The 15,698-nt window shown below is 44.0% G+C and overlaps 1 protein-coding gene across 5 annotated transcripts in view; it reads left to right on the top strand.

Moving 5' to 3' along the window:
* Nucleotides 1-4,865: 4,865 nt before the first annotated feature.
* DNAJC13 (DnaJ heat shock protein family (Hsp40) member C13) overlaps nt 4,866-15,698 on the top strand; it is a 215,749-nt gene continuing 204,916 nt past the window's right edge. For 4 of the 5 annotated variants that reach the window (XM_044292709.1, XM_044292708.1, XM_044292707.1 and 1 more), the window contains exon 1: nt 4,866-5,137. In XM_044292709.1, coding sequence (XP_044148644.1) covers nt 5,130-5,137 — 8 coding nt within the window. In that variant the 5' untranslated portion in view covers nt 4,866-5,129. The remainder of the gene's footprint in view (nt 5,138-15,698) is intronic. The other variant, XM_044292710.1, reaches the window with a different exon arrangement.

Genomic DNA, 15,698 nt, shown 5'->3' with positions numbered 1-15,698 from the left:
TCATATTATTCACCATTGCATTAACTGTCGCAAGGCGAGAGGAAAATTACAACATCAACAAATGTCTGATTTGCCAGTTGATAGGACAAGCACCGAACCACCGTTCACTTATGTTGGTCTGGACGTCTTTGGGCCATGGACAGTCACTGCACGTAAGACCAGAGGTGGTCATGCAGAAAGCAAACGATGGGCAGTGTTGTTTACATGCTTAAGTGTACGTGCTATACACATTGAAGCAATAGAATCCATGGACGCTTCTAGCTTCATCAATGATTTAAGACGATTCCTCGCCATCAGAGGACCAGTAAAGCAAATAAGATCTGACTGTGGAACCAACTTCATAGGAGCCTGTCGAGAGTTGCAAATTGACTCTAAACCAGTTCAAGACTACTTAGCCAATAATGGTTGTACATGGATCTTTAACCCCCCGCATGCCTCTCATATGGGCGGTTCATGGGAAAGAATGATAGGCATCACCCGCAAAATATTGGACTGTATGCTGATGGACTCAAACTTCTCAAGGCTCACCCATGAGACTTTGACTACCTTCCTGGCTGAGGTATCTGCTATTGTCAACTCAAGATCCCTTGTACCTGTATCTATGGATCCAGAATCCCCTGCCATTCTTACTCCAGCAACTCTTCTCACTCAGAAGTTTGGATCTGTTCCTAATCCACCTGAAGAGTCTTCTTCTAGTAACATATATCTGAAACAGTGGAAGCACGTTCAACATCTGGCCGACTGTTTCTGGAACAGGTGGAAAAAGGAGTATTTAACGCTTCTGCAAGCACGTAGAAAGTGGACAACAGGTCAAGCCAAACTTACAGATAGGAGATCTTGTACTCATGAAAGACCAAAAGGTGGAAAGAAACTCCTGGCCCATGGGATTCATCTCAAAGGTCTTCATCAGTGAAGATGGCAAAGTTCGCAAGGTGGAAGTGACCATCGCAAAACAAGGCCATCCCAAATCCTTTATCAGGCCTGCATCTGAGATTGTTCTCCTCTTACCCGTGGAGGAATGATTCTTTACTATAGGAACTTTATTCCTGGCAACCAGAAGACTCAAGGCGTTGGACTGTTCCAGTTCACCATTCCAGTATGTTTTTTTTGTTTGTTTTTTGTCTTTCAGGTTCCAACATTTCATGGACATTTCTGTAGTTGCATATATAGTGAAATCCAAGGATTTCAGACGGGGAGTTTGCTGTTCCAGCCTTTATTCTTGTATTCTACAATTGTTGTGTTTGCATTATATTATCATTTACTATGTTGTGTAACGCTGCCACCCTGTGGTTATTCTTATAATACCATTTATAGTGTGTTATGTAAATTTCCATTGCAATGCTCTCCTCCCTCTTTTGTGACATCACATCCTCTGTAAGGTCCTTCGTACTTCCTCTTTGTCGCAGACCTTCAAGATGGTGAGAGCTATTCTTTTTGACCTCTAATATCCTCTAGCATACCTGATTCTCTGCATTTGTTTCTAAGCAAAGCAATCAATAAATGATCAAAGCTTCACCATTGTATTCTCCTCACTGGATCATCACATGCAACTGGTGCCTATATCTGGAGATATTAGTGAGTTCAGCTATCTACCATTGCTTGTACAGGGGCTATCACTCACAACCAATCAGGGGATAATCTCTAACGTACATCTGTGGCAGAATACTCATCAATATTAAATGATGTGGAAAGAAGGAAAAGCAAATGGCAGAAGAAGGGCTTCCACCTGTAGGGCAGGAGAGCTCTGGGGATGGAGAAGTGGGTATGCCAGAGCTGATTAATATTCAAATAGCCTGCAGGAGATTGCAGGCAAGAACAGCAGTAATATGCATATTGTCCCCCCCACCTAACCAGCCAAACCCCATACCAGCATCAGCCACTGTTGAAAGGTGTGTCTTTGACCTGGGTTTGGTTCTCAATAACTGATGGAAATAACTGATCAAATAACTGAAGTGTGAACTTATTCTAAGGGCTCATGCACACAAACATATTTTTTTTTCCGTTTGCGTTCCGTTTTTTTACAGGTCCATATGCGGAACCATTCACTTCAAAGGGTCCATTACAAAAATATAAATGACTCTGTGTGCATTTTGTTTCTGTATGTCCACATGTCTACGCATGTCCTATTCTTGTCTGTTTGTGGACAACGACAGGCAATGTTACAATGGATCTGGAAAAAAAAACTGATGCAATACGGATGTCATCTATTTTTTGGGCAGATCCGTAAAATACATACACTCGTGTGCATAAGTCTTTGTTGACAAAGTCTGTTATAATTGTAAGCTAGTTACCCCATGTGAGTCAAATAAAGTTGTAATTGTGCCTCTGCATGAACAATACAGGCCGAATGTCATCTTCATGGACGACAATGTGCCAGCTCATCGAAGTTGAATTATTAGGGAATGGTTGCTGGAGACTGGAATACCTCAAATGGAGTGGCCTGCACTTTCTTTACACCTGAATCCCATTGAAAACCTATGGTATCAGTTGAGTTGCCATGTAGAGGCTTTTTTGTGCCGCATCCCACCCCTTCATTTCATAGAGCTTTGTCCGATGACACAGTATCGTGGTGCCACATTTAGTTAAAGTTCATGGAGGACTGCTGTCCAGGACAAAGCAGCCCTCCATGCAGCTCCCAAAAGATTTGACAGGTTTCCCAGGATGTCTGCCTTTTTCCCAGGAGCCTCCCAGCAATTCTGTGAGAGTTGGCAAATCTGGTAAATGGGGTTGTGCCAAGCTACTTACCGTATTTTTCGCCCTATAAGACGCACTTTTCCCCCCAAAAGTGGGGGAAAAATAGCAGTGCGTCTTATGGGGCGAATGCTGCATTTTGACGAACTGTCAATGACATGCCGCGCCGCGAAGCGGGTGTATCAGCTGAGAGGAAGGAGTGGCTGGGGGCCGGCATCTGGTTTTATAATGACAGCTGGGCCCGTGCTGTGACTGTATTCTACTACACGGGCCCTTCTCACTGTATATACCGTAATCTTATCTATAATTGTGGCATTGTTAATAGTAATCAGCGCCTGTATTACTTACAACAAGCGCTCAGTAGCAGAGAGGAGGGAGGAGGCAGGCCGGGAGGACGGTCGCTGGCAGCGTGATTCACTACGTCACGCGCCTGCGCCTCCCAATTTATGAATGAAGCAGGCGGCGTGGGTGCATGACGTAGTGACTCACGCTGCCAGCGCCCGTCCTCCCGGCCTGCCTTCTCCCTCCTCTCTGCTACCGAGCGCTTGTTGTAAGTAATACAGGCGCTGATTACTATTAAAGGGGTTGTCCAGGTTCAGAGCTGAACCTGGACAGCCCTCCATTTTCACCCAGGCAGCCCCCCTGACATGAGCATCGGAGCAGTTCATGCTCCGATGCTCTCCTTTGCCCTGCGCTAAATTGCACAGGGCAAAGGCATTTTTCTGAGTTCCGGTGACGTACCGGGGCTCGCTATGGGGCTGACAGGAACCCCGGTGATGTCACCGGCACTGATGGGCGGGATTTGGCTCTGCCCTAGCCAGTAAAACGGCTAGGGCAGAGCTAAAGCCCGCCCCTCAGAGCCGGTGACGTCACCAAACACACCGCTGGGCAGAAGTTACCGCCCGGCAGTGTGTTATTGAAAACAAAAGAGCCCGTGCCCTGCGCGATCTAGTGCAGGGCACTGGAGCGCATTGGAGCATGAGATGCTCCGATGCTAGGCTCAGGGGGGCTGCTGGGGTGAAAATAAGGGTATGTCCGGGTTCAGCTCTGAACCCGGACAACCCCTTTAACAATGCCACAATTATAGATAAGATTACGGTATATACAGTGAGCGGGGCCCGTGTAGTAGAATACAGTCACTGCACGGGCCACACTGTCATTATAAAACCAGATGCGATCCCCAGCCCCTGTATTGGGGGTCATTCACTACAGGGACACTGTTATGGAGGGGATCTATGGCTGACACATATATGTGTCATCCACAGATCTCCCCCATAACAGTGTCATCCACAGATCCCCATAACAGTGTCATCCAGAGACCCCAATAAGAGCCATCCAGAGATCCCTATAATAGTGTCACCCACAGATCCCCCATAACAGTGTCACCCACAGATCCCCCATAACAGTGTCACCCACATTCCCCCATAATAGTGTCATCCACAGACCACCATTAGTTCAAAACCCACCAAAAGCACATCTTTTTGTTCAAAATATTTTATTTCTTATTTTCCTCCTCAAAATTTTTCAGGTGCAAAATATAAGGCTCAGTCATACACGAAGTCGTAATACACGAAGTCAGTCATACATGAAGTCGTAATTTTGTGTGAGCCACACAGTTGTATGGCGGAATTACAGTTAGCTTCCACCCAATTTTTCTTGTTTTATGGGATGGGTACATATTTCCACACCACAACGTAACTTCAATTCTTGTAGATTCATCTTGGATGAGTTACATAAAAAAATTCTACAGGTGTCTCACATTCCACCTCAGATTTTTCAGCAGAAAAGGAAGATGAAAGCATTGACCTGATTGGTTGCAACTTTTCCTCTGCTCTCAACTTTGATCAACTGTTTGTGTCACCAGGAATGAATTGTACACTTTTCATTTCCCCCTAACCATCAGTTATAAATTCTTAATTCTGGGACAAAATCTCACCATTTTCTTTTTTTTAATTCGACGTTTGAAAATATCTACTGTTACGTATATTGCCAGTGGCACAGCACTAGGCATTGCCTCACACAGAATGAGTACATTTGCCCATACTAAAAATGGTCGCGCTGAGAAGGCAAGGACTTCCTGCTGTCATATACGTCAGGCACAGTCAGTCAGCTGACAGTCGCCTGACAGGTACCAGGGAGTGGAGGGGAAACTGATTGCGCTGACTGCGCATGCGCGGTGCTGCCACTGGGCTGTGGACTGGAGCACCGGGGAGGGGAGTAAACATGGCGGCGTCCAGTGCCAGTCTTTGAGTCAGGTAGAGAAAACGGAGCAGTAATAGAAGCAAAGGAGGAGGAAAGAGCTGCCATTCCAGGAGAGACATTTACCGCGCAGTGAGGGAAGAAGGAGGAGGGACTGCGAGCCCCTAGAGCCGGGAAGGGGCGGGACTGAGTCCCGGGGACATCGCGCAGCCTGCTGGTAACGTGCCGCTCACCACTGTATGTGCAGGTATATACATACTGTATAGCCAGCTGTAGTCACGTGACAGGCCGCCGCTGTATGCTGATGGGGATGGTGCATCACTGCCTCTGTAGCCTGACTACTGCCCCCAATATGTGCCAGTAGCCAGCTCTTACTGTTATGTGGACTGTTAGACCAAATGTCAGAAATAGAAAGAACTGGTAATAATGTAGTGTCTGTGGCTGACGTACCTGCAGGTAGGTTATGTCTGTACAGTGATCCTGTGGATAGTGCGGGGTTATTTGGGGTCCTTGTGCGGCACAGTGGGAAAAATGACCCATTATGTCTGGTCTTCCATGTGGCTTTCCAGACTACTTAAAAGGTTTGCCTCACTTCAGCAAATGACATTTGTCATGTAGACACAGTTAAAGGGGTTGTCTGCTTTTTTTATATATTGATGTCCCATCATTATGGTCATCAATATCAGATTAGCGAGGGTCCGACTCACGGCACCCTCGTCGATCAGCTGTTTTAAGAGAAAGCAGCGTTCGTACGAGTGTTGCCTTCTCACTGTTTACGTCCTCGCCGCAGCAATAAGGAGGTATAATTACAACTCCTGCCGTCCCCATTCACTTTAATGGGACGGCTTCTTCCTATTTAAGTGAATACTACAGAGCTGTCTCATTGAAGTGAATAGGGACAGCAGGAGTGGTAATTATACTGCTCGCCACCGCAGTTGCTATGGTGAGCAGCTAAACAGTGAAGAGAAGGCAGCAATCGTACGAACGCTGCTTTCTCTTCAAACAGCTAATCGGTGAGGGTGCCGGCATTTGGACCTCTGTCGATCTGATATTGGGGACGTATTCTGAGGATAGATCATCAATGTAAAAAAGCGGACAACCCCTTTAATACATGGCAATTACTCATTTATTGTGATGGTCCATATTGCTTCCTTTGCAGGCTGGATATATTTTCCATCACATTATACACTGCTCGTTTCCAGGAGTTACGGCCACTACTGCAGAGCAGATACGAGGTGGACGGGATGGGAGCTGCTGTGCATGCATGCCTATGTAGGCTCCCACAGTCCCGAGAAAGGCGGCCCCTTTTCCTATAGTGTGCAAGCACTACCACCACAGATGGATTGCAGGGTGGTCGTAACCCCAGGAAACGAGCAGTGTATAATGTGATGGAAAATATATCCAGCCTGCAAAGGAGGCAATGTGGACAATCACAATACATTAGTAAGTGTCTTGTATTAAAGAGGACCTGTCACCACTCCTGACATGCCTGTTTAATAGCTTCATGCATTCCCCATGTAATAACAATTCTGGAGCATCTATTCTTATGGCTCTATGTTGTGCCATTCCTTTATTATTTCTACTAGAAGTTATGAATGGATTGCTAGCAGTCTGCAGGAAGGGTACAAAGGGGAGGTAACCAATTGGGGGGTGTGTACCTGCACAGACTGACAATGGCAGGACTGACTGGATAGAGTAAGATTGTGCAGGGACACATCTCCAACTGGTTAACATCCCCCTGTACCCGTACTACAGACTGCTGGCAATTCATTCATAACTTCTAGTAGAAATAATAAAGGAATGGCACAACATTGAGCCATAAGAATAGATGTTCCAGAATTGTTATTACATGGGCGACGAATGTAGCTATTAAAACCGTAATGTCAGGAGTGGTGAAAGGTCCTCTTTAACTTTCTCTACATGATAAATGCCATTTGCTGAAGTGAGAGAACCCCTTTAATGGCCTATTCTTACAGGGGTACTCCACTTAGATCAAGGCCAGTTTCACATAAGTGTGTGCTGTGTGGGAAAAACAGTCTCTGTGATGGCCACATTTCCCAGAAATACAGGTGACGGCTGGATTTCCAAGACTGACGGCGTCTCAGATGACCTGATCTCACTGTAATGTGCCATACGTTCAGGACCGAACACGCCTGTGTGAAACTGTCTTTCAATAGAGAATGCATGGTACCATTCCAGCTCTCAGATGATCATAGGAGACCTGTCTGGTTGCTAGAGATGCACAGCATGACAACCAAAGACTTTTCATTTGGGCTGTCAGGTAACACTTCTGTAGAAACCAGTCTTTCCCAATTTACCTATATGTGCAGTACTGCAACCAAACTGAAGACAAAGAAGGGGTGAGAAGCTGAGCTTTTCTATGTATTTTCTGAAGATATAAAGCAAGCTGCAAGGGAAAAAAACACAAATGAAAGAAGGCATTAAGTGCTGTAAGGACATACTTTTGGTTTAATATCAATGAGCCAGGTTACAGATTCCCTGTAATGTGAAGACAGAAAAGATAATTTTCCTGCCAAGGCTCCTCCCCCTCCCTTTAAATGAAGAACATCTCTGTTGTCATGTCTGTTTTAGTAAATGCCTTCTTCCACATCTCTTCTAAGCGCTATATTGTTCCATTCCTCTGCTATTCCTCCAGGAACTGTATAGATAAGGCCCCTTTGAGACGAGCGAGTTCCACGCTCCGGACTGGCAGTAGTGTGAGTATGCTGCAGCTCACATCCTGACCTCCCAGCACTAACTGGGTCGCATAGCCTTATATACCGGTAGATGTATGATGCTATGTAACCCTTAGGGCTCTTTCGCACAAGCGGATCCCTTGCGTGGAATCCGCTGCGTGAAAGAATGCCAAACCCCGCTCTGGACAGCAGAGACATGGAGCATTAACATGATTGATAATGCTCTTTGCCTCTCTGTGATCTTTTTACTACAAAATCACAGTGGCAACTTTATCTCACTGTGATTTTGTAGTAAAAAGGTCACATAGAGGCAAACAGCATTATCAATGTGACCTTTTTACTACAAAATCACAGTGAGATAAAGTTGCCACCGTGATTTTGTAGTAAAAAGATCAGAGTGGCAAAGAGCATTATCAATCATGTTAATGCTCCGTGTCTCTGCTGTCCGGAGCGGGGTTTGGCATTCTTTCACGCAGTGGATGACACACACAGCATCAGCTCGTGTGAAAGAGTCCTTAGAGTTCTGGAATGTATTGTATAACGTTGACATGATGCTGTCAGTGTTATACAATACATTCCTGAACTTAAAGGGTTATGCGACCCGGTCAGTGCTTGGAGTTCAGGACGGGAGCTGCTGCAGAGTCACACTGCAAGTCCAGAGCGTGGAACTCGCTTGTCTGAAAGGGGCCTAATTTGGCAGCTGGTTGTGTCCCTAAACACTCTGACAGTGTGAAGTCAGTGCTGAACTATCAGTGTGTATGGACACAGCTATTGACAGAGACTATAGGCAGAGATGGCATATTGCAGAGACATACCCTCAGAATGAAGAGGGCGCAGCAGGAGAGCTGCCAATCAGAACCTTTATTTCTGGTATCAGCGCCGGTCCCAGAGATCCACCAATCAGAATGTCACAGAACATAGCCATATGCTGGAGATATGCCATAACTTACAGTGATCGCTGTTTTATTAAAATATGGTTTGGTAGAGATCCTATTCATTAAATCTCAGTGCCCCTGTTCCTTCCACTTCTGTACCTATAATATAGATAAATGTGTGTCTACTAGTTCATAATGCAGTGCTGGATGTCTGCTATCACTTTCCACAACCGTGTAAGATAGGTGGGGTCTTCACAGCCAGAAACCCCAAAAATCTTGTGGACTGAATATAATAGTTTTTTGCTTGGAAATTCCCTATACATTATTCTACAGAGAATTTCTCCTCTGGAGGATCCGGCTCGTCTGTGTATTACACAGACAGTCCATTGACTTTTTTCCTCTACGCCTTCTCTGTGTACCAATAGGGATTCACTGGGGGATATCTGCTTATATTAGGGGTCTGGCCAGTGGGACCACCTGTGATCATCTAATCTCTGAGGACTCTTCAAACCATAGTACCCCTAAAATTGAATCTAAAACCTAGCGTTTTCCTTAAAGGGCTTATCTGTGAAAGGTAGGTCATCAATATCCGATCTGTGGGTTCCGACACCCGGGACACCCGACGATCAGCTGTTAGAAGTGGCTGGTGCTCCGTGGGCGCTGCAGCCTCTTCCTAGGCTATTGATATCGCCGTACATCGGTCACGGCCTAGTTGCATCTCAGTCTCGTTTAGAGAGGACCTTTCACGGGTCCAGACATTATGAAATAACTTTGTAGCAATATTAGATTATCCAGCTCACTTTTGTACGCATGTAATATAGCATTATCCCATGAAGGTCAGTGCATGGACTGGTGAGATGAGATCCCAGGCATATCCCAAGACAATAAACACGTCCAGCACTTTTCAGTTAGAAGATTTTTCTTTGGTTCCTTTATTGAATACGGTACAAAAAATTTGTTTGTGCAGCAAGAGAATCCCATGATTAAGAGGAGGTGTGCTCGAAACGCGTAGATGATCCTCTGCAGACCCACGTTAGGAGGTTGGGATTCTCTTGCTGCACAAACTAATTTTTTTGTACCGTATTCAATAAAGGAACCAAATAAAAATCTTCTAACTAAAAAGTGCTGGACGTGTTTATCGTCTTGATTGTGAAATAACTAGCAGGTTATGTAGGGCATAGTGCAGGGATGTAAGATAACTTACTAGTTTATCTGGGCGCCGCTCCATTCGCCCGCTGTGCCCCCTTAGGGCTGCACGATATGGGAATTTTGTGCGATTGTGATTAGGGCCCTAAAAATTGCGATAACGATATGCGATGCGATATTTTAAGGGAATTGTGCTAGAGGTCTATTTGCTTGGATTTTCAAGGCAAAAGCACACAAATTACTAATAATGCAGAAATGTAGTTATGCTTAACTGAAGAACTGAAATGCAGTGTTTTTCAAAATAAAACATCTTTTACTAAATTAAATAACATATTTGCATTACTGCAAAAGTACAAAATACTAAACTTGCCATTTTCTTAATAGCACTGCACAGAACAGATAAATAGAATAAGAATAGAAGAACATTTGTTCATTAAACTAACGACTTGCCTCCAGCCTCTCCTCCCTCCCCGCGCTGTAACTGATGTATCGCCGGCCACGCTGTGCAACAAAAGTCAACCATCGCTTTATAAGATGCACTGCCATTTTCCCCCCACTTTTGGGAGAAAAAAAGTTTGTCTTATAAAGGGAAAAATATGGTAATACAATTGCAGCATTTTTGGGTTGGCCAGTTGGCGATTGCGATTTATTGCGATTGCTTTGGCGATATATTGTGCAGGCCTAGCCCCCTTGTTCACTTTCCCCGCCTAACATGCTAATGAATAGCATCGGTACAGGGAGGAGGAGGCCCTGTTTCTTAATGAGCGTCTCCTTCTCCCTGGCTGTTAGCTGTCGCAGCGGAGAGTGTCACGGCCAGGGAGAAGGTGAGCTTATTTTTTCTCCCTGGCTGTGACAGAAGGAGAAGAAGACGCTCATTAAGAAACAGGGCAGCCTCCTCCTCCCTCTACCTATGCGATTCATTAGCATACCAGGAGGGAAAAGTTAACAGGAGGCACAGCGGGCAAATGGAGCACGCCCAGACAAACTAGAAAGTGATCTTACATCCCTGCGCTATGCCCTACATGCCAGTTATTTCATAATGTCTGGACCCATGAAAGGTCCTAGGGCTGAGCTGCAATACCATGTACAGCCACTATACAATATATGGCACTGTGCTTTGGAAGCTGTCAGGAGTCCGCAGCGCACAGTGGCTCCCTGAAACTGCTGCTCGGTGATAGTGCCAGGACTTGGACCTCAACCAATGTGATATTGATCACCTATCCTGAGGATAGGTTACCATTATCTTTTCCAGGATAACCGTATCACTATAGCAGAATACAGAGTGCTGGAAGTAGCAGTCTAAAACATGTGGCTAGAGGCTAAAAGAACAGCGAATGGATGCCTTGCGCCCCTGGAGCACACTCCTTGAACAGTCCACAAATATCTGTGACCTGTGAAATCCAGACAGTAAGAAACTGCTGGTTGCACATATGGTATATCCATCCATGCATGGTGACGGTCATTAATTATGATGTTACCACTTGGGATCATTGACCATCTTGGCCATGCTGCTAAGCAGTTGCTTCATAGACCGTGTTATAATGTCACTTTTGCAGATATTCTCAATAATGGTGTATCTGTATGATTATGCATCCTGTAGTGTTGGCGTGCAGTGGTCGCTGGCATATGCTTCATCTTAATACTCTAATGCACGGCCTGCTTCAGCAAGCATGTCCAGCACTGCTTCCTGCCATCAGCTGAATCCTGCTGATCTCAGCTCCTACCCCGGCTGACACAGGAAAGGTTTCCCAGCAATGTGCTGTGGACATTACATACTTGTCATTTCGCTTTCTGTGATTATATTGTCTTCTGCAACTTCCTCTTCATAAAATCAGCATCTGCTTGCATAGTTGTGCTTCAGACTAAGCCCAGATATGGTTTACTGTCATCTTTGGGATTTTTCCTCCTGCCCTCAGGACAGGTTCCCATTTCAGTGCTGATGATGAGAGCACATTTAGCTGTAAGTCCCAGTCATTGACAGTTATGCTTCATGTGAATGAAACATATTGTTTGTAACTTATAAGAATATTTTTGAATTGTAATTAGGAATATTGCAGAGTATTAGATGCAGTATATAGTTTTGTATATATACGTGTTGTAAACAGAGGCTGAAAGGGGTTGTCTAAGATTATTTTTTTTAACTAAACTTATGGGTATCTGATCGGTGGGGTCCGACACCTGTGATCAACTATTTGAGAAGGCACCTTTGCTCTAAACAGCGCCACAGCCTTCTCACAGCTTTGCCATTGAAGTGAATAGGGCTGAGCTGCGATAACAAGCATAGCTGCACTGTGTTGGCGAGCTGAGAGATGGCAGCGGCGCTACTGTGAGCACCAGTTCCTTCTCAAACAGCTGATTGGCTGGACGGGCCCTAATACAAATTCTGTATCTGCCCCCGCCTACCATTTGTAATACTACCAGTATCCTTATTTGAAATGGGCCACCAAAGGCTCAAGGGCTGGGTGTGACTAGCTACGTCTATATCCCTTAGGGTGCGACCCCATGGAAATGCTGCCGCATGTGGCCAAACCTTGCCCACCAGCGGCCATCATTTACCACAGGTGGGCGTGGCCTGGCTGCATGCAGATTTACCATAGGTTTTTACCCTTATAACACTGTTTCAGTTGTTGAGTCTACGCTAATGTGGTTGGGAATTGCATAAATAGCAATTGTTAATTATTTTAGTCTCTCTGTTCCCAAATGACCAATACTAATGGGAATTTGTCACCCCTCAAAACTGTTGAAACCACTATAGGTTATGAGGAGAATGGCACAAACATACCCAGAGTGATGGTCATGAAGACTGCATAACATAGTTGTTTTCATCCGGGCAACCCAGAGAGAAGGCAGGGACAGTTCCCAGGTATCCCTGCCTTCTAGATCGCTGTGTATACAGATCAGGAAGTGCTGTGCTTCCATAGACCTCGATCAGCCCTGCACTGAGGTTATACAAGTGCTGTATTCTGCTGTACAGTTTCTTTGGGGATGGGGGGGGGGGGGGGGTGTATTTCTTTATTTTCTTTATTTAAAAAAAGAAAGGGAAGTTAAATGTCCCCCAGAGGTCTTGTATGTAAAAAAAAAAAAAAATGTAAAAAAAATCCCCAATTATTATTTTTTAAATAGAAAAAAATACAATAGACATATTTGGTATTGCCGCGTCTGTAACGACTGGCTCTATAAATATATCACATGATCCACCCTGTCCGATAAACACCATAAAAAAATAAAATAAAAACTGTGTAAAGAAAAGCCATTTTTTTCACCTTACATCACAAAAAGTGCAACACCAAGTGATCAAAAATGAGTGTGCCCCCCAAAATAGTACCAATCAAACCGTCACCTCCTCTCGCTATAAATGAGCCCCTACATAAGAAAAATCGCAAAAAAACAAAAAAAAAAACTCGCTCTCAGAACATGGAGACATTAAAACATAATTTTTTAATGACGTTTTTCCTGCTATGACGTGGAGCTGGATTTTTCTTCTAAATAGGACAATCGGTTAAAAAACTATGACTTTGACAATGGAGACACTAAAATGTTTTGTTTTTTTTTTTGCTTCAAAACTGCTATTATTGTGTTAAAGTTAAATAAAATAAAAAAAAGTTGACATATTGGGTATCACCGCATCCATAACAACTAGCTCTATAAAAATACCACATGACCTAACCCCTCAGGTGAACACCGTAAAAAAAATACAATAAAAACAGTGCCTAAGAAGTCATTTATTGTCACCTAACTTTCCACCAAGCGATCAAAAATGCGTATGCCCCCAAAATAGTACCAATCAAACCGTCACCTCATCCTTCAAAAAATAAAACTCTAACTAAGACAATCTGTCAAAAAATAAAAAAAAAGCTATGGCTCTTGGAGACACTAATACATAATTTTTGGGGTTTAAAAAATGCTATTATTGTATAAAACTTAAATAAATAAGAAAAAGCATGCATAATAGGTATTGCGACGTCCGTAACAATCTGCTCTATAAAATAGTCACATGACCTAACACCTCAGGTGAACTCTGTAAAAATAAATAATTAAAAGCTGTGCTAAAACAACCAATTTTTTGTTCACCTTGCCCCATAAAGTGTAATAATGATTGATCAAAAAATCATATGTCCCCAAACATGGTACCAATAAAAACATCAACTCTTCCTGCAAAAAACGAGCCCCAGCATAAGATGATTGGCAGAAAAATATGGCGTTCAAAGAATTTTGAACGCCATTTTTTTTCAAACATTCTTTATTATGTAAAACTGAAACATAGTAGTCATATTTGATATAATTGCATCTGTAACAACCAGCTCTATAAAAATAGCACATGATCTGCCCTGTCAGATAATTGTTGTAAAAAATAAAAACATTGCCAAAACAGCCATTTTTTGGTTGCTTTGCCTCACAAAAAACATAATGTAGAGCAATTAAAAATCATATGTACCCCAAAATAGTACCAATAAAACTGGCACGTTATCCCCTAGTTTCCAAAATGGGGTCACATTTGGGAGTTTCTACTATAAGGGTGCATCGGGGGACTTCAAATGGGAAATGGCATCTAAAAACCAGTTCAGAAAAATCTGCCTTCCAAAAACCATACGGCGCTCCTTTTCTTGTGTGCCCTTACATCAGTTTACGACCACATGTGGGGTGTTTCTGTAAACCGCAGAATTAGGGTAATAAATAGTGAGTTTTGTTTGGCTGTTAAGGGCCCTTTCACACCTGCGTTATAGTCTTCCGGCATAGAGTTCCGTCGTCGGGGCTCTATGCCGGAAGAATACTGATCAGGATTATCCTAATGCATTCTGAATGGACAGTCCGTCCTTCAGGATGCATCAGGATGTCTTCCATTCCGGAACGGAACTTTTTTTGGCCGCAGCAAATAGCGCAGCATGCTGCGCTTTTTGCTCCGGCCAAAAATCCGGAACACTTGCCGCAAGGCCGGATCCGGAATGAATGCCCATTGAAAGGCATTGATCCGGATCCGGCCTTAAGCTAAACGTCGTTTCGGCGCATTGCCGGATGCGACGTTTAGCTTTTTCTCAATGGTTACCATGGCTGCCGGGACGCTAAAGTCCTGGCAGCCATGGTAAACTGTAGTGGGGAGCGGGGAGCAGCATACTTACCATCCGTGCGGCTCCCGGGGCGCTCCAGAGTGACGTCAGGGCGCCCCAGGCGCATGGATGACGTGATCGCATGGATCACATGATCCATGCGCATGGGGCGCTCTGACGTCATTCTGGAGCGCCCCGGGAGCCGCACGGACTGTAAGTATGCCGCTCCCCCGCTCCCCACTACTACTATGGCAACCAGGACTTTAATAGCGTCCTGGGTGCCATAGTAACACTGAAAGCATTTTGAAGACGGATCCGTCTTCAAATGCTTTCAGTACACTTGCGTTTTTCCGGATCCGGCGTGTAATTCCGGCAAGTGGAGTACACGCCGGATCCGGACAACGCAAGTGTGAAAGAGGCCTCTCGATGTGTTAAAGAAAAAATGGATTAAAATGGAAAATCTGCCAAAAAAGTTACATTTTGAAATGTCATCTACATTTTCCTTTAATGCTTGTGGAACACCTAAAGGGTTAACAAAGTTTGTAAAATCAGTTTTAAGTATCATGAGGGGTGTAGTTTGTACAATGGGGCCATTTATAGGGGGTTTCCACTATGTAAGCTGCACAAAGTGACTTCAGACCTAAACTGGTCCTTAAAAAGTGGGTTTGGGAAATTTTCTTAAAAATGTTAAGAATTCCTTCTAAAATTCTAAGCCTTCTAACGTCCTAAAAAATAAGATGACATTTACAAAATGATGCCAACATAAAGTAGACATATGGGGAATGTTAAGTAATGAATATTTTATGAGGTATAAATTTATGGGTGAATTTTGGATTATTTTATAAATAAAGGTGAAATATATAGACTCAAATTTACCACTGTCATGAAGTACAATGTGTCACGAGAAAACAATCTCAGAATGGCTTGGATAAGTAAAAGCATTCCAAAGTGACACATGTTAGATTTTCAAAATTAGGCCTGGTCAGGAAGGGGGTAAATGGCCTGGATGTGAAGTGGTAAACTTAATATTTTGGTGTTTGTTTTTT

The sequence above is a fragment of the Bufo gargarizans genome, chromosome 5 (genome assembly GCF_014858855.1).
Source record: "Bufo gargarizans isolate SCDJY-AF-19 chromosome 5, ASM1485885v1, whole genome shotgun sequence".
NCBI classification, from domain to species: domain Eukaryota; kingdom Metazoa; phylum Chordata; class Amphibia; order Anura; family Bufonidae; genus Bufo; species Bufo gargarizans.
The sequence above is the reverse complement of the archived record's forward strand: the minus strand, read 5'-3'. Positions and strand labels throughout refer to the sequence as shown.